Source organism: Mesoplodon bidens, assembly GCF_964165515.1.
Source record: "Mesoplodon bidens genome assembly, chromosome: 4".
NCBI classification, from domain to species: Eukaryota; Metazoa; Chordata; class Mammalia; order Artiodactyla; family Ziphiidae; genus Mesoplodon; species Mesoplodon bidens.
In genome coordinates, this window is record NC_138160.1 from 118,482,976 (window position 1) to 118,502,249 (window position 19,274).

General features: G+C 42.3%; 1 protein-coding gene across 4 annotated transcripts in view; it reads right to left on the bottom strand.

Moving 5' to 3' along the window:
• Positions 1–19,274, bottom strand: part of SIL1 (SIL1 nucleotide exchange factor) — a 303,875-nt gene that overhangs the window by 60,151 nt on the left and 224,450 nt on the right. For all 4 annotated transcript variants that reach the window (XM_081230896.1, XM_081230897.1, XM_081230899.1 and 1 more), the window contains 3 exons: positions 18,986–19,085; positions 10,141–10,332; positions 4,194–4,315 (listed from right to left, as the gene is read on the bottom strand). In XM_081230896.1, coding sequence (XP_081087022.1) covers positions 4,194–4,315; positions 10,141–10,332; positions 18,986–19,085 — 414 coding nt within the window. The remainder of the gene's footprint in view (positions 1–4,193; positions 4,316–10,140; positions 10,333–18,985; positions 19,086–19,274) is intronic.

Below are 19,274 nucleotides of genomic sequence, written 5' to 3' on the forward strand. Positions count from 1 at the left end.
CTTCTCATAGGCCAGACTGTAGACAAACACAGGCACGTGCCATCATGAGATGAAATCAGGTCACAGAAAGACCACTGAAAGTATCTGACTTGAAGAAAGGAGAAAGGAGAAAGGGAAGGAGGGAAGGAGGGAAGGAGGGGAGGAGGGGAGGAGGGGAGGAGAAAGGAAAGATGAAGATGCCAAAGGCATCAGACTCCTACCTCCCTATCTTTACATATCTTCTTATGCAAGCGCCTGACCTGCCTTGCACATGGGCAACAAAAACATGGGCAGCAGAAAATGAATGTGTGTGTGACCCATAATGAGTGTGAATAATATTTTAAAAAGGGAACAGGGGCTTCCCTGGTGGCGCAGTGGTTGAGAGTCCGCCTGCCGATGCAGGGGACACGGGTTCGTGCCCTGGTCCGGGAAGATCCCACATGCCGTGGAGTGGCTGGGCCCGTGAACCATGGCCTATGAGCCTGCACATCCGGAGCCTGTGCTCCGCAACGGGAGAGGCCACAACAGTGAGAGGCCCGCGTACCACAAAAAAAAAAAAAAAAAAAAAGGGAACAAACTTTCAGTGGCCACGTAACACTGAGTGGCCACATCAATTACACTTATGTCAACTCCTTCTTCTTGATCTTGGATTAACTGCTTCACATTGAACACCACGGAAGAGATCTCTCCATCCACAGAATGTATGTGGAGGCCTGATGAAGCAATTAACTCAGGTAGGCAAATAAATAGCCTCATGAAGCAGCAAGGTTAACACCAAGAGATACATGTGGTAGAATGCAAGCTCTTAATAGAAGAGAAAATGAGGAAGACAAAGGTCTGCACTGTAAAAACAAAAGAAAAAGAAGTGCCTTATAGTGAAAACTCAGAGTAAAAAGGACACACGATGAACATGATGATATACCCCACATCACTGACAGGTACTTTATAAGCATTTTCACAGGACTTATTGTATATTATGTTCTTTCATGTTCATTCAGTCTTATGAAATGCAGAGGAAACCTATTATTGCTTCTAGCTAACAAATGAAAAAGGTGAGGCTTAGAAAGGTGAAAATCCCTTGCCCATAGGCAAACAACCAGGAAATGATAGAGACTGGACTTGAACCTAGATTTTCTGACTCTAGGTACAGTGGTCTACCTAGTTCTCCCAAACAGTCAAACATCTGGACTGACTGAACAATATTCCTGCTCATCAGCAGAAAACTGGAAGGAATGACTTCTAAACAAGATCCCCAAACCGTGAGACTCCATGATTCCAATGTGCTCACTACCCCTTGAATGCCCTCTTGACAAAGAACAAACTCACACAATCATTTTGTACGTGCACATATGCATACATGCATGCTATGTGTGTGCACACCTGCATGCTGAGGGCAGGTAGGGAGCTGCGGAACCAATACTTAGGACATCAAGAATAAATAATGAATATCAGACTAGACCACTGAAACCTGCCTCTCTGCATAGAAATATTTTTAGCTTGCATCAAGTTCCTCTTTGCATAAAACACTGACATTTTCGTGATGTTCAGGAGCCTGCTGTTGGCTTCCAGAAGCTCTGGCACTATACCATGCTGTCACTGTAACTGCCCTCCAGTGAGCCATCGAAATCCTGACTAGACCATTTTTGAATACAGCAGCTTTCTTGCCACCAAAACACTAAATTGCAATATTTTATATTTATCTCTATTTAAATTTTAGTGATGCCACATAAATGTTAACATGGTCTTACACTAATACAATCATGAAAAAGTCTTAATAACACCACATATTGGCACAGACCCCAGATGAGTTATGGCTTGCTAAGCAGGCCCAAAGCATGCTTCTCAAGTCACTTAGTCCCCCTTAACTAAGATGTGACATCAAGATGTTTCCCCCATGAAATGTGTTTCCGGAAGCAATGGCAAAGTATACATAGAATCATTTGTTCACATTCAAAGTAGAAAGAAAGTATTTGGGATTACAGAAAAGATTACCCAAAAGGGTCTGGGGGAGAGGTTAATAACGTTTGAATCAATTATTTTATGGCATGAGAAACAAAAAGTGAGCCTCAGTAAGTTCGCAAGCCTCTAAAGCCTTATGAAGATAAGGACCTTAACTTTTCCGGGGCTGAAATCACAGCTACCATCGACAAATTCACATATTCTTCACCTTTCCAGTAGGTGCACAGGCAGTGATACCCCTGCCTGGCTCTGGTAAATCAGAGCAAGGGAGATATGCCCTGGAGTCCACAGGACAACCAGGGGTTGAAGATGAGGCAGGTAAGCAATAAGGGAAACAAAGGCCTGCAGTGCCCTCAACCTCTCCCCATGGAACAATTCTTCCAGCCTTCCTAGCTCTGCCCTTCAATTTACTAAGAAAAGATGCTTAAGTCTTTGAGAATGAGAGGGCATCAGACAGATACTGTGATTAAATAAAGATAAGCAGAGATAAAAGGCAAAGGAAATCTTTTCAAAACAAAGATTCCTGTCCATCAACAGCGGAATGGATAAAGTAGGTGTGGTACATATATACAATGGAATATTACTCAGCCATAAAAAGGAACAAAATTGGGTCATTTGCAGATGTGGATGGACCTAGAGACTGTCATACAGAGTGAAGTAAGTCAGAAAGAGAAAAACAAATATTGTATATTAATGTATATATGTGGAATCTAGAAAAATGGTATAGATGATCTTATTTGCAAAGCAGAAACAGAGACACAGTCGTAGAGAACAAATATATGGATAACAAAGGGAAAAGGGGGGGTGAGAGGAATTGGGAGATTGAGATTGACATATATACACTACTGATACTATGTATAAAATAGATAACTAATGAGAACCTACTGTATAGCACAGGGAACTCTACTCAATGCTCTGTGGTGACCTAAATAGGAAGGAAATCCAAAAAAGAGGGAATATATATATGTATAGCTGATTCATTTTGCTGTACAGTAGAAACTAATACAACATTGTAAAGTAACTATATTCCAATAAAAATTAATTTTAAAAAAAGATTCTAATGGTAAAAATGTTCAGAATAGCCTTTTTCCTACATCACCACAATCCCTGCATGCAAGCGAGGCAACACTTAATAGGAACCACACGTGCCCTTAAAGCAAGAATCAGAATACTGGTTCCTGTTGTAGAGGAACAAATGGTCCTAGAACAGATTTTCAAAAACAGAAGGAACTATAGTTCCAACGGACCAACTACAGCTTGAAGACATCTTGACTTTTTTAGGATGAGTATAATGATGAGGTGTTCAAATCTCTTTCTGCATCCACTCCTTAGAGATGCTCATTTCTCTTGCCTGATCAGTCTTCTAGCATAAGCCAGGCTAACTGAAATTTAAACAACTCCCAATCCAGAGAGTGTGATAATCTGACTGCATGTTGATTGGTTCCAGGCAACTAGGGGAAGACACATTTCCCCCCAAAAGGCCCTCCTTGGTCAGGTTCATCATTTATTCATCACCAGAGTAGCTTTACTGACAAAAGGATCAGCTCTTGGAGTTCATTCCCCTTCCTCTCAACTACCTGTGGTTGGTCTAACTTCAACTAGCTTTAAATAAAACAGAGAATGTGACCTAAAATATGTTATTAAATGTCCAAACAGGGTTTCGCTGGTGGCGCAGTGGTTGAGAATCCGCCTGCCAATGCAGGGCACATGGGTTCGATCCCTGGTCCGGGAAGATCCCACATGCCACGGAGCAACTAAGCCTGTGCACCACAACTACTGAGCCTGTGCTCTAGAGCCCGTGAGCCACAACTACTGAGCCTGCATGCCGCAACTACTGAAGCCCACGCGCCTAGAGCCTGTGCTCCACAACCAGAGAAGCCACCACAATGAGAAGCCTGCTCACTGCAACAAAGAGTAGCCCCCGCTAGCTGCAACTAGAGAAAGCCCACGCACAGCAACGAAGACCCAACACAGCCAAAAAAAAAAAAAAAAAAAAAAGTCCATACATATAAGATGAGGGGGAATCAAGAGTCACAGATGCTGACAACATGGGTGAAAATTCTTATCTACTTGGAATAAGGGCAGAATCAAATTCTTACTCTAGTTTCAATGGGATTACACTAAACTGTGGATAGAGATGTGCATGAGTTCAAATGTAACCTTCTTCCAGGCCAGTCAGGCCAAGAGTAAAGCTAGACTTCACCTGAAGGTTCCAAAGGATCCTGGCCAATGGGATGTCCATCCATGCTGCTCACCTGGAAAACGCAGCACCCAGCACAAACGCAGCATACTCCTTCAGCAGGGGTTCTGTGCTGTTCAGCCCATTGATCACCACTTGAAGGCCACCGAAGGAAAGCAGGTCCTGTGCATTATCCATCTGCAACAGAGGCACTGCTTAGTACAGTACAGACATCAAGGAAAGAAGAGCCTTTCTTTTGGTGACTATTGAAGAACAAACTAAAAAATCAAGTAAAAAGTGTCGGTGGCCTTTCTACTTAGGAAAGGGTTTGTAAAAACAAACTAAATTTTAAAATAATCTTAAATTTGAGAATTCCTAATTCACCCAACATGATTTATGAGCACCTGCGTGGGAACTGGCAGAAATGGTACCTAGCAATTGCTTATGCCAAAACGTCCTGGAAAATTCTAATACCGTAATGAGTCACAAGCTTACTCATAATATACAAGCTGTTAACACAAAGATCTGGTGTCATCAGCAGTAGTAAATGGCACTATGCTTCCTATTGGTGTCCAGCCTCAATGGGGGCAGTGGAGGCAGCAGACACTTTTTAAAAAGCTGATTTTTAATTAGAAATCAGGGACTGTAATAGGAACTCTGTTGCAGGGAGGAAAAGTGCTAGGAGAAGAATAACAATAGTACGCTTCTCTTCCCTCTTCCTCACTTTATAGTCTAAGGTTGACTGAATCTGAGGACACTCATGATAAATCTGCACAAAAGTCTCTCTCTCAAAAGCTTTAGCCTAGGTCTGTGCTACTCACTAGTGGCTATTATTGGACAGTGCAGAACATTTCTACCATCCCATAAAGTTCCTTCGGACAACACTGGTCTAGGCTATACTTAAGGTCCAAAGCCCCAAGTCCAGACTCTGTCTCTTTTATTCTATAGGGAATCTCATTCCCCAAGCTTTATTGGTATCCTGGAACAAGAAGACTCAACTTCCTCAGAAAGGTCACTGGATCCTGTTTTCCCCATGCAGTTTAGTAGCTACAGTCTCCCTTGAAAATATCTCTGTTGCTATAAAAGCTGTCTCTTGTCTACATGCTGATCCCACTCTACAAATCATCAGGAAAACTCAGGAAACTAGAGCCCAACAACAATGTGACTACTATCCATCTTTTTCCTCCAGACACCACTGAGCCCTTTCCTACCTGACTGTATCTTTCCAAACTGGAAGATGGCTCTAACAGAGAAATCCAGTTTGAAGGGCTGTATTTGACTCTTCCTATGTTTTTGGAGAAGCCTAGCCCATTTTTACCACTTAGAAGATCATTCTTATACTCAACCACAAGAGCAGGGGTTTTTGTCTTTCTGTCCACTGGTATACGCCCAGTGATTACAACAGTGTAAGCATATAGTTAAGTGTTCAATAAATCATCATTAAACCAATGAATAAATGTGATCAGAAAAAGATGTTACTGAAATAAACTCCACTGTGAGTAAAAAAGGCAATCTGGTGTATGTGTGTCAACAAAATGAATGGGTCGCTTGTACCACAAACCTGAAGAGATGGCCAATCCAGGGCCATGAAGTAAGCATGGAGTCTGCTCTGTCATAAGGTCCCCAAGCCAGGGTTGGCATTTGTCTGCCCTAATATGTCCTATGAAGAGGAATGATTTACTGGGCCATAGCCCAGCTAACTAGGAAGACTCAGAGCTGGGTGCTTTGCTGACATAAGCACAAATAATACGGGACTTCCCTGGTAGTCCAGTGGTTAAGAATCCGCCTTCCAATGCAGGGGACACAGGTTTGATTCCTGGTTGGGGAACTAAGATCCCACATGCCGCGGGGCAACTAAGCCCGTGTGCACTGCAACTACTGAGCCCACGCACCACAACTAGAGAGAAGCCCACGCACCGCAACAAAAGATACCGCATGCTGCAACTAAGACCCAACGCGGCCAAAACCATAAATAATAAATAAATAATACTTACTGAGTCTTCCTTCCTCACATACTTTGATTTTAAAATCTAAGAATTCACTACCTCTCCTTTGATCTTCCTTCCTCCAAGTTTTCTAGATATAAAACTCTGGCTCAGAGTCCTATAATTTCATGCCTGAGATGGCTACCTATCAAGGCTGGTATGAGTCCCTAGCAGAGCAAAGCAACACAGCCCAGAGTCACAGAGGTTCTATTCTAGATTCAGTTTATCTTCATTACTACAAAGATAATCCAGGGTATTATAAATGCTGACATTTTCAGCCTTTTCAAGATGTTTTCTCATTTGTTATTTCACTGGAAACTAGGAAGAAAAGAGTCACTCTGCCTACTGCATACCCAAGCTCCAAAATCTGGACCCCGCCCAGTATCACACAGGAGAAGGCATGACCAGAGCCTGGGTCTGGGGCCAGAACTTTTCCCAGGCTGCCCTCAGGATTGGGTGGGACAGGTGGAAAGGAGCTCAAGGTAGAAGCAGGGAGCACATAAGGAAGGAGGCAGTAGGGAACTGTGCCAACACTCAGGAGGGAAAAAGGGAACCAGAAAACTGACAAGACGATGAGAGAACCAAGAGAATAAAGAACGAGAGAAATGATGGTAAATAACTGAGGAGTCACATGAGGGAAGGCAAATACACCACCCCAGGGTGGATGGGGCAGACAGTGGCTGTTCCTCATAAACAACTCACACACTGTTTCCACACACACAGTTTTGCTTTTCACAAATCTCGTTGAATAATTCAAACATGGCTGTGAGGAATCCTTGGGCAGATCCACTTTGGGTCCTTGAAGCCCATAGCTCCTCAAAACTGCCAATCAGTAAGTCTAGAATAGAAATGGACTAAGTAAGTTCCTGGCAAGAAGAGTTCTATCTTCCTCAAAGCTAGTACTACATCACCCTAATTCCCCATCGCAACTGGAACTTAAGGCCGAGCTATGTCTTCTTTAATCCCCTGGTGAAATCAGGACACTGCTGCAGGAAGCCCGACATACCAGCCCAAACCACCTTATCCATATTTCTACTCAAAAGACCAATCACCCAAAACACTTATGACTCTTCTGCCAAAAGATCAAGTTTGGTCTCCATGCAGGGACTGGTTCCTGGACTGACCACAGGCTAAGTTTGGTGATGTCCAAGAAACTGTTAATCCTACCCAGTGACCCATGAAAGCAGAATGGGTTATCAGCCTAGAGATGACACTGCAGGGTGACCAAAGAACCTGCAAGGGAAATAAAATTTGTTAGGGCCCTGCTAGCCTCCTGTGTACTCACTCCCCCTAGGTAAGATAAGCTCTTATAAAAGGTCATTTGGCCTTTTATGCTGCAACTAAAGAGCCTGAAGCCTGATACCTAAAGATCCATCCAAGTATGTTAAGATGAGAAAGAGTAAAAGCTGTCAACATCAGAGCAGGACTGAGTTGGCCAATAACCCCTAGGATCCTTAATCCTTTAAATATCTATAACGGAAAAGCTGTTGGAATTTTTGTTTTTTACCCTGGAGAGAAAGACTGGAAAGAGGAAAGAGAACCCAGGTCCATTTTCTTCTCTAAAAGGATCACAGACCTGCTATTTGAGGCCTGAGAAAGAGTTATGAGCAGAGAGAGATGAAGAGGCCACCCCATAATTCCTGCAGATACAGTACACACTCATCCTCTCTCAACACAAAGGCTGGCAAAATCCTAAAGAATGTCTTTTGGCCTAGTTTATAGAGAACAAGGACGCTGTCGTGCGTGGGAGGATGCTGAAGATCTATGTCTTGATGAAGATCTCAAACAAGCCTTTGATTATGATTGCACAGCTTTCCCAGGCCACCATCGCCCCTAGTCTGGATTACTGCAATAGCCTCCTATCTGGTTTTCCTGCTTCTACCCATGCCCTCGGCCTACAGACTAATTCTCAACACACAGCCAGAGGGATCCTTTAAAAGTAAGTCAGATCAAATGCTTCTTCTGCTCAACATCCTCCAAACAGTGTCTGTCCAATTTCATTCTTTTCCACGGCGCTCCGTGATCTCCCTTCCCTTATCTCTCCAAGTTTTACCTACTTCCCTCCTCCTTCTCTTAGCTCCCGCCACATTATTGTTCCCCAGACACACTAGATATGCTCCCACCTTTAGGATTCGGTACTTGCTGTTGCTCCTGTCTGAAATCTTCCTTCCCAACACTGCCAATCCTTATCCTGCTCTACTTTTTATTTTTGAATAGTATCTATCACCTTCAAACATATTATATATAATTTACTTGTTAGTTATGTTTGTTGTCTATCTGCCTCTTCTAGAAGGTAAGCTCCAATTTTGTTCACAAATGTATCTTAAGTGACTGGAACAGTGCCTGGAACTTAACAGGCGTGCAATAAATTAACTTATTCAATAAGTGCATGACCTCTCTTGGCTCCTTCCACTTATATCCACCTATTCTCCTCTGAGCTTCATTCAGATGGCACCAGTATCCTGTGAGTAGCCAAAAGGTTTAGAGCACAGAGTTTAGGGTCAGACAGATCTTGTTGCAAATCCCAGCTCTACACTCACTAACTGGCTGACCTTGGGAAATCACAAATGTGACCTGTGTTTTATTTGCCTCAGTTATAAAATGGGATTAACAGTAGTACTCCAAAGGCAGGTATGGAAGTCAATGAATTAATGTGTACAAGGCACTTGAATATGTGCCTAGTATATGATAATGCTCAATAAACATTAACTATCACAATTATGGCACAAGTCTGATCAGTCATTTCCCTGCTTCAAACTCCCCAGTGGTTCTTAGGATCAAGGATAAAATCATGAAGAGAATGATTTTCCAAACCTCACCTCTCTGACTCCCTAACCTTTCCACTTTATCTATGCCACCCCACCCACTGGTCTCTGTGCTCCAGTCACTCCAGTCTTTTCCAGGTCCTCAATCTCACCAAATTCTTCTCTGACTCAGAATTTTTGCACATGCTGTTTCCTCTGCCTCTAATGCTCTAATACAATGGGGCAAACTTTTCCTGAAGGGCCTGAAAGTAAACATTTTTGGCTTTGTGAGCCATGTGGCTCACAACCACTTGACTCTGCCACTGTAGCAGTAAAACAGTCAAAAGCAATAAAACAACACATAAACAGATGTGACTGTGTTCCAATAAAACTTTGTTCACAAAAGTGGGCCATAGTTTGCCACCCCCAGCTCCAATCTCCCCTCTTTGCCTAGTTAACTCCTAATCATCCTTTAATGCTCAGCCTAAATGGCACAACTTCAGAGAAGCCTTCCCCAGTGTCCCTGACTAGGCTAAGTTCCCCTGTTATATATTCACACATTACCCTCTGGAGCCCTTATCACAGTCTTAAATTATCTCATTATTAAATTGTTAATTTTTTCATTGTTCAATTGTTCATTATTTAATCACTCTCACTTCCAGACTATAAGCTACATGGAACAAGTACCACATCTATTTTACCTCTGCTGTATCCTCAGTGTTGAAAAATTAAATGAAGTAACACTCCAAATGAAAAAGAGCTTGGCTCTGGTCTGTAAGAATATATCTTACTACAACAGATATTGGCCTAGATTAACAATGCTATATACCGGGCTTCCCTGGTGGCGCGGTGGTTAAGAATCTGCCTGCTAATGCAGGGAACATGGGTTCGAGCCCTGGTCCGGAAAGATCCCACATGCTGCAGAGTAACTAGGCCCGGGCGCCACAACTACTGAGCCTGCGCTCTAGAGCCTGCGAGCCACAACTTCTGAAGCCCATGCACCTAGAGCCCATGTTCCACAACAAGAAAAGCCACTGCAATGAGAAGCCCTCACACACCGCAACGAAGAGTAGCCTCTGCTCACCACAACTAAACAAAGCCCGCGTGCAGCAACGAAGACCCCACACAGCCAAAAATAAATAAATTAATTAATTAATTAATTAAAAAAAAATGTTGAACACCCTGAGAGAGAAGGAAAGATGGTGACAATATTTTCGTAGGGCCTTGGGCAGTGGGTGTTATTTTTTGGAGCTGTTAGTTAAAAGTCAGACTGACAGACAATGAAATATAATACCTGATGGACATAATATTCAAGATCAAAGAGTGCCGCAATCTTCTCTTCCAGGCTGGAGTTGGAACTATTGAACTTGTTGATCAGTCGTACCATGATCTGCATGTCAGTCTCAATGACAACATTCAGCTCCTCAAAGTCCTTCTTCAGCTCCTCAATGGGACGGAACAGCCGTTTAACTTTGGCCTGCCTTGCCTAAGGAGAGTAGCAAAGAGATGGTTAATCCTCGATTGAAGACATCTCCCCAAGACTCCTGTGGTCTACCATGGATACCCATCCTCAAAGAACTGCTGCTCTAGGAGGCAATCTTCTTTAATCTGTACTATCAAAAGTCCTGATACTTTCCAAGATGCCCAGAGAATAGAGAGCCCTCAGAGTCTACCCATGTAACCCTCTGCCCCAAGAACACACTCAAGATTTTCCAAGGTTCACCTATCTCAGTATGCCTTCCAATGTTCGGAAGAATGTCAAGTATTCTTGTAATCACTGAGGTCAGAGGAAGCAATGCAAGCTCACCCTCCAACCCTTAACCTCACATGGGAAAGCTGAGGTCTAAGGTGAAATAATCCACACCTTGGTTCTCTTTCTTCTACAATCATAGAATATCTTTGCTTTGCCCCTGCCCCATCCAGCAACATTTTAGGGAAACCCGGATGGAGGAAACTGTGGGTAAAGAGCTGTCAGAGTGGGAGCAATTTGCTGATGAAAATTAAATCTCTGTCATTACTGTCAATCTAACTACAGGTGTACAATTTGTTCAACTTTTGAAGTAGCTAAATTACTGCATGTACTATACTCGTCTCAAACAATTTTCGCTCAGTACCTCCCCACCCCACACACATATAAAGATTTTAAAATGAAGTTATGTTGGAGGTGAATAAGAGGCTTTAATTAGATATTTTATACATGTGACACTTTCTGTTTTCTTCCCAATTTTAGAGGATAGTGCTTATAAAGAGAGTCTGAAAGGTCACAGTGGCTTATGTCTCTATCTTCCAAGAATAATTAAAAGGCCCGAATATTTATAAAAAGCAGGATGATGAGCAGCTGTCAGCTCCAAATTGCTCATCTATTACCTATGGGTTTTCTCTCCAGTTACAAGGACTCCATAGAAACACCAACCAAAGAAATGAATCAGTCTCTCTTAAAAAAAAAACACCAAGTTCCTAGCAGAGCAATCTCATCTATGCGATGCCATATTCTTCTCCTTTAGGCTAAACAGTGAAATGCTCTCCTTACACCCAGCTAGAGGACTCCGGGTGGCTGCCAAAGGCCAGGCAAAGAGGTCTAGGAAAGCTGAGTCACTGCCTAGAGCTGTGGGATGACAGACAAGTGAGCAGGATAAGAAACTAGTCACCTCTGCCTAACAAAAATGATGCATGCCCTCAGGAAGGCCTTTAACAAAACAAAACTTTTAATTTTGCAGTAATTATAAACTCAAAGGAAATTACAAAAATAATACACAAGAGTACTATATAACCTTCATTCAGCTTCCTCCGATGGTAACATCTTATGCAATAACAGCACAATGTCAAAACCAAGAAAGTGACATAGGTACAATACTATTAACTAGACCACAAGCCTTATTCAGATTTCACCAGCTTTTACATGTACACATTTGCATGTATGTGTGTGCATCATTCTCTATAATTTTATCTAATATACAGATTCATAACAGAACAATCAAGTTACAGAACTGTTCTATCACCATCAAACAACTCCACCATAGTCCTCTATAGTTGCACCTCATCCTCTCATCCCTTGCCTCCTGTCCCTATGCCCTGGCAACCACTAATTTGTTCTCCATATCTATAATTCTAGCATTTGGTGAAAGCTATACAGACAGTTACACAGTCTGTAATTTATTGAGATTGGCCCTTTTACTAAACTTAATGCACTTGAGATCTATCCAAGTTACTGTAAATATCAATGGTTTGTTTCTTTTTAATGCTGAGTAGTATTCCATTATATAGATGTACAGTTTGTTTAAACATTCACCTGTTGAAGAATGTTTGTTTCCAGGTTTGGAGTATTATGAATAAAACCGCATGAACATTTGTATAAAGGTTTTTTTGGTTTTTTTGGTTTATTTTTTTGCAGTAGGCGGGCCTCTCACTGTTGTGGCCTCTCCCATTGCGGAGCACAGGCTCCAGACGCGCAGGCTCAGCGGCCACGGCTCATGGGCACAGCCGCTCCGCGGCATGTGGGATCTTCCCGGACCGGGGCACGAACCTGTGTCCCCTGCATCGGCAGGCGGACCCTCAACCACTGCGCCACCAGGGAAACCCTGTATAAAGGTCTTTTAAAAAATAAACTTGGGGGCTTCCCTGGTGGTGCAGTGGTTAAGAATCTGCCTGCCAATGCAGGGGACATGGGTTTGATCCCTGGCCTGGGAAGGTCCTACATGCCGCAGAGCAACTAAGCCCGTGCGCCACAACTACTGAGCCTGCGCTCTACAGCCCATGAGCCACAACTACTGAGCCCGCATGCCACAACTACTGAATCCCATGCGCCTAGAGCCCATGCTCTGCAACAAGAGAAGCCACAACAGTGAGAAGCCCGCGCACCGCAATAAAGAGTAGCCCCCGCTCGCCGCAACTAGCGAAAGCCCTCACACAGCAATGAAGATCCAACACAGCCAAAAATAAAATAAAATTTAAAAAATAAACTTAAGTTCTTATTTGTCTGGGATAAGTGCCCAAGAGTGTAATTGCTGGGTCATAATGATAAGCATATGTTTGGTTTTATAAGAAAGAGCCCAACTACTTTCCAGAGTAGCTGAACCATTTTATATTCCCACCAACAATGTATGAAAGATCCAGTTTCTCCACATCCTCACTAGTATTTAGTATTATCATTTAATAGTAATAGATACTGCTATCTATTACTATCTATCTAACAGATTGTATTATCATTAAATAGTAATAGATGTATAGTGATATTTCATGGTGAATTTAATTTGCATATCTCTAACATCTAATGATATTAAACATTTTTTCATGTGCTTATTTGCCATCTACATATCCTCTTTGGTGAAATGTTTGTTCATGTCCTCTTCCCATTTTCAAATTGTTTGTTGGTTTTTACTGTTGAGTTTTGAGGGTTCTTTATATGTTCTAGATATATACAAGTCTTTTTTCAGATAGACAGTCCTTGCTTTGTACAGATCTGATATGCACCACTTTCAACCACAGTTTAAATAATACTAGTCTCCCAACATGATGCAAACTTCAGTTGCCATCATATATTTAACTTTAATTGCATTAAGTACCAACTTTGCTGCTAGCTCTTCGGTCCATAAATCACTATGTAAATAACATAAATGCCAATCATGAACAGTGGCTGATCACATTATTTATTTCAAAATCTGACAGTGAACTATCACTGTGCATCCATTATGCAGTTCACACACAGATGTCAAGTGTGTGGTTATATGGCTTCCTCATCTCCCAAGGATAAACCCATGTAACATTTCATAAAAATGGATAATCAAAAGAGAGAACTGATCAACAAAGTTGAAAGCGCAGCAAAGAAACAGAAAGTGGTAACTCTGGCAGTTGAACATATATTATTAAACATACACGGAATTACAGATGATGTCATAATTTTTGCTACAACTATCAAACATAATTTTAAAACTTCAAGAGAAGGATAGTCTATTACAGTTTCCCTTACTTTTATTCACTTCACTGTTCTTTCTTCCCAATGGTCCATGATTTCTTCTGTTATTATTTCCTTTCTCTTTGAAAAATATTCTTCAGTCATTCTTTTAGGTAGGTCTGCTGGTGATAAATTCTTTTAATTTTCTTTTTTGTGAGAGTGTCTTGATTTTATCCCTGACACTCCTGCAGGAGATTTTTATTGGCTACAGAATTCTGAGTGAACAATTTGTTTTTTTCAGCACTTGAAAAATATGCCACATATTTTTGGCCTCTGTGATCTCAGATGAAAAAGATGCTGTCATTCAATCATTATTCCCTATTGACAGTATGTGGTTTCTGTCTTGCTGCTTCCCAGATTTTTTTTCTGTCTTTAGTTTTCAGAAGGTTGACTGTGATGTGTTATGGCATTGATTTCTTTGAATTTATCCTATTTAGAATTCACTCAGCTTCATGAATCTGTGGGTTTATATCTTTCACCAATTGGGGGAGTTTTCCATCTTTATTTCTTTGATTATTTTCTCAGCCCGATATTCTTTCTCCTCTCCTTCTGAGACTCTGTGACACAAATCTTAGATTTTCTGTTATAGTCCTACAGGTCCTTAAGTCTCTGTTCATTTTTTTTTCAATCTGTTTTTTGTTACTTAGATGACTTTTTATGTCTAAGTTCACTGATTCTTTTCTTTCTCATCTCTATTCTACTATTAAGCCTATCCAGTGATTATTTTTCTAATTTTCAGTTGTATTTTTCAGTTCCAAAATTCTATGCTCTTTCTTATGTCTTCTATTTCTCTGCTGAGGTTATCATTTGTCTCAAGAGTGTACATAACTGCTTGAAGCATTTTTATGATAACTGCTTTAAAATTCTTGTTTGATAATACCAACTCCTAGGTCATCTTACTGTTGGCATTGGTTAATTGTCTTTCCTAATTCAAGTTTTGATTTTCCTGGTTCTTGGTATGATGAGTGACTTTTGGTATACTAGGCATTTTGAGTATTAAGTTATGACTCTGAATTCTACTGAAACTTCTTTTTCAGTAGGCAGTCACACTGTTTAGGTTTAATATATTGGTTCTGGTGTTCTTGTACAGTTGTGACCCCAAGACAATTTAGTTTTCACAGAATTTGCAGTGTTATTTTGGTCTGCTTCCTGTGTGTACTACCTAGAGCTAATCTAAAAACCTGGGCAGTATTCCACACTGTAGCTCCATTCTCCAATCTGTTGTGTTAATTCTGGTCGGTTTCTCTTGTGGGTTACTAAGGAGCATTCCCAGAACTTCATATGCAAAATTCCTTTCTCCATCTCCCTTCCCTCCAAAACCCTACCACCACTCTCTTGTTAGGAGAAGGAAGAGCATCATCTGCCACTGCTGGACACTCAGCATTGGGAATGGAAGCCCTTCCTTGGCCTATACTGACATCACCTTGTCAGGGTAACTGAAGCACTGCCTCATCACTGCTGATCTGAGGGTAGAAGTTCAGGCTCCTCACTTATCCCCATTAACACCGCCCCAGAGTAGAAAGCAGAATGCTGACTTACGCTGCCTTGTTCCCACCAGATGGAGGGTAGAAGGACAGACTCTCCATTCACCAGCCCTCTAGCATCGCTGAAGCTAAGAGAAGTGAAAAACTACCTTGGTGCTGCCAGGGAGGAGACATACATTCAGGTTCCCTTCTTGGCCTCTGCTGACACCACCCCAACAGAAAAAGCAGCCTGCTACACGCATGTGAAGGGTGAAAACCAGGCTCCATACTTGGTCTCTGCTGGTACCACAGCAGTGGGAGAAGCAGAGAATAGTCTTCTACCACCAGGCAGAGAGTAGAAATTCAGGCTCTCTGCTCAACTCTCCCTGACATCACCTTGACTGAGGTAGAAGAGCACTGCCTCACACCATCTATTGCCACCAAAGGGGGTGCAAGGTCAGGCTCCCCACTCAGCTTCTGCTGACACCACTCTGGTAGAGGAAAGAGAGTACAGCTTTGCTATACTACACCAAATGGGAGGTGGAAATACAAGTTCCCCAATCAACTCCCACTGGCACTAAGGGAGGTCTTTGGCTAAAGCAGAATAAGTATTGTCAAAAAGTTTTTTGTTCTATTAGGCTGCCCTTTTCCTAGTTCTATCTTACGAAGAGCAGGCCTTTCTTAGGGCCTTTTCTCTATCTGTACCTGTTGCTATTTCCATGATATGGGCTTCTCCAGTGCCCATTCTGGGATATACAGACGGCAAAAAGAAAGCCAAGGAACTCACTGCCATGTCATCCCTGAAATTCCAAGGTCCCTATCTAATCCACCTTCTTCTTCTCACCTTTAAAGTCTTCTTATGTTTGCTTTTAGTATTATGTCCAGGATTTTTAGTTGTCCTGAGCAGGAAGAATAGGGAGAAATGAGTCTATTTTATCTTGTCCAGAATCAAAAGTTTAAGAAGGCCATATTTGGGGGACTTCCTGGTGTTCCAGTGGTAAAGAATCTGCCTTCCGATGCAGAGGACGCAGGTTCGATCCCTGGTTGGGGAACTAAGATCCAACATGCCACGGGGCAACTAAGCCCACACGCCTCAACTGGAGAGAAAAAATCCACACGCCACAACTAGAAAGAGAGAAACCCGTGTACCACAACAAAGAGCCCGTGCGCCACAACAAAAGATCCCACATGCCGCAGTGAAGATCCCACATGCCACAACTAAGACCCAACGCAGCCAAAAATAAATAAAATAAATAAATATTTTTTAAAAAGAAGACTATATTTTTTAATGGAGCAATTTATAGGATGTAGGTAAATAACAGCTGACATGATAAAAACATAAAGCATCAAGCAATTTGTTTGATAGTAGGGGGATAAAGAGATCAGGTTCAACAAAAACGGCCCAAATGTGTTGGGTAAGACAGAGATTTTCCACAAAGCAAGGGATTCTGGGGGCTTCCCTAGTGGCGCAGTGGTTGAGAGTCCACCTGCCAATGCAGGGGACACGGGTTTGTGCCCCGGTCCAGGAAGATTCCACATGCCACGGAGCGGCTGGGCCCGTGAGCCATGGCCGCTGAGCCTGCGCGTCCAGAGCCTGTGCTCCTCAATGGGAGAGGCCACAACAGTGAGAGGCCCGCGTACCACACACACACACACAAAAAAGCAAGGGATTCTGGGAAGGACTGATTCACTTAAATCTAATAAGTTACCAATGGATATAATGGAATTGATGCCCTTCCCCCCAAAAAATCAGGTAAAAAAAATTCACTCAAGTGGTTAAGATACGACACAATATCTCACAGTATTGTCTTTATAAATAGTAAAAGCACATCCTGTACTTGCAAGTCACCATGCAAAGATTTTGTTTTAATATTGATAAACAAAAAGTATTATGGTATCTGCAGCCAGGAGCTTGAGACATGTAAGAAACTCCCCAACATACTTCAAGTTAATTTATTTGCCAGTCCCAATGCATTGGCAGGGAGCTGAGTCAGTCCAGGAAGGATACAAATGAAAATGAGAAAAAGAACCTAGGACCCAGCACCTCAGTGAAGGAGCTAAGAACCTAAGTGCCACAGAAGTAAAGAAACAGTGTGGCAGCCATAGGTCAGAAGTGGCAGCTGACTCAAATCAGCTGGTACAGAGGTGTCGTATTTGGCTACCATTATTGGGATCTCCCCTTGCACAGGGAAAGAATTATTTTTAATTGCAAAAAAAACAGCAACTGAAAACTTAAATAACCTCTTGCTTTTCCATTTAAAAAATATTTTCATAATATTCATACTTTTCTACACTAATTGAATTAGGGGATAAGAACGCCATTAAAGGGAGCAAAGAGAAGAAACAGGGGTGCAGTGAGTCTTCCACCCACAGAGAAAACATGGAACAGGGGCCAACTTTTATGTTCCCATCTGCTCCATGTGGAGCTCATGGTGAGAGAATGAGTAGTAATGAGCCCAACCCCTGGTCACAGGAATACCAATCTCTGCTCCAGGCACCTAAGCATGCACTGCTCTCCTCTGCTGGCCTCACCTTCAGCAGGTAGGGGATTTACTTTTCCTCACACCTCTCCACCACCACAGTTAATACACCTGCAATGGGATATAATTTTATGCATCACCTTCCTTTACCACAATTGCTGCCATCCTGCTACTCACCTTCTCATACCACATACACTCTCCACGTTGGGAGATGAGACTTTGGTAAGATGAGTAAAGACTTGGAGACTTGGCCTGCATATTAACACCTCCTCCTGAGGTCCTCTCCAACACACACACACATGTGCACGCACACGCACACACACATACACACACACACAAAGTCCATCTGTCTCAGAAATACTTAGCTCTGAAGGATCTGAGGGACCTAAAGCTTCCTCCACTAACACACAGGCTGTCAAGAACCTGGTGTTGCCTTTCCAAGATACTGCCAGAATTCTGGCATGAGGGCAGAGAAATATAATACAAAGCAAAGGGGCTTGTGAAGAGGAGAAGGGGGAGGGAGAACTTAGAAAGGTCTGCAAGGCAGCCATTGGAGGAGGTTCTTTCAAGGACAGGACTCAAGTGGAAATGTAAAAACTGATTTGCAACATTCTCTGGTTATCACATGAGCTCATGATCCATCTAAGAATAAGACTTCATTCTGATAGGTCGGGATCCACGAGCCATCCCAGACATTAGAGGCGTAACCGAAGGGCTGCAATTCTGCCTCTTTCTCCTTCTCATTCCCTTAGCTTATAAACAAATTTAGAGCTGGAGGAAACCTCAGCCATCTGTTGTACATTTAAGGAATTTGAGGTCTGGAAAAGGTTTGCTACATGTTCAAAGGACTTGGGCTCCTTCCTTCCTGGCCTAGGTCCTCTGTCCTTTAAATTTGTGTCTAATCCAAGTATAAGTGAAGAGATCTGGGTTTTAATCTCTATTCCCCTCACTGATGTCTGTGGTAATGCAGAGTATGGCTCTCTCTGCTTTCTGCTTCAATTTTTCCAGATATGTAATGGGAAGTTGGATCTTAACATAAACGATGACAGAAAAGCTCCCAACATTTTTTTTAAGAGTCTGTAAAGGGTTACTTATTTGGCATTAACTTACTTGGCTCTTTAAATTATTTTATAATATTATTGTTATTATTATCCCATGTTTACTGCTAAAGCTTCAGGAGACAGCGATTCCCTTCAAGGCCATTCTGCAGGATGATATGAACTCACTATAAACAACATCACAAACCTTGTCTTCCTTTGAACTCTCCATATCTGCCCCCTCCTTGAATTTTGCCAGTGCACTCTTGAGGTCCTGAGATGTATAGGTATTGGTGTTGATGTCCAGCCTGTCCAAAGAGAAGTTGAGAGTCACAAGGCGGGCACCATCTTTCCCAAGAAAGAAAACCCCTCTGGGTGGCTGGCACTCCAAGGCCAGCTAATCCAGGCCAGCTTTAACTCAGAGCACACTATCCTAACTTTGCCGTGGGTCAGCCAGAAGTCTAACAGGGTAATCTCACCTTGAAGCTAGAGGAGGA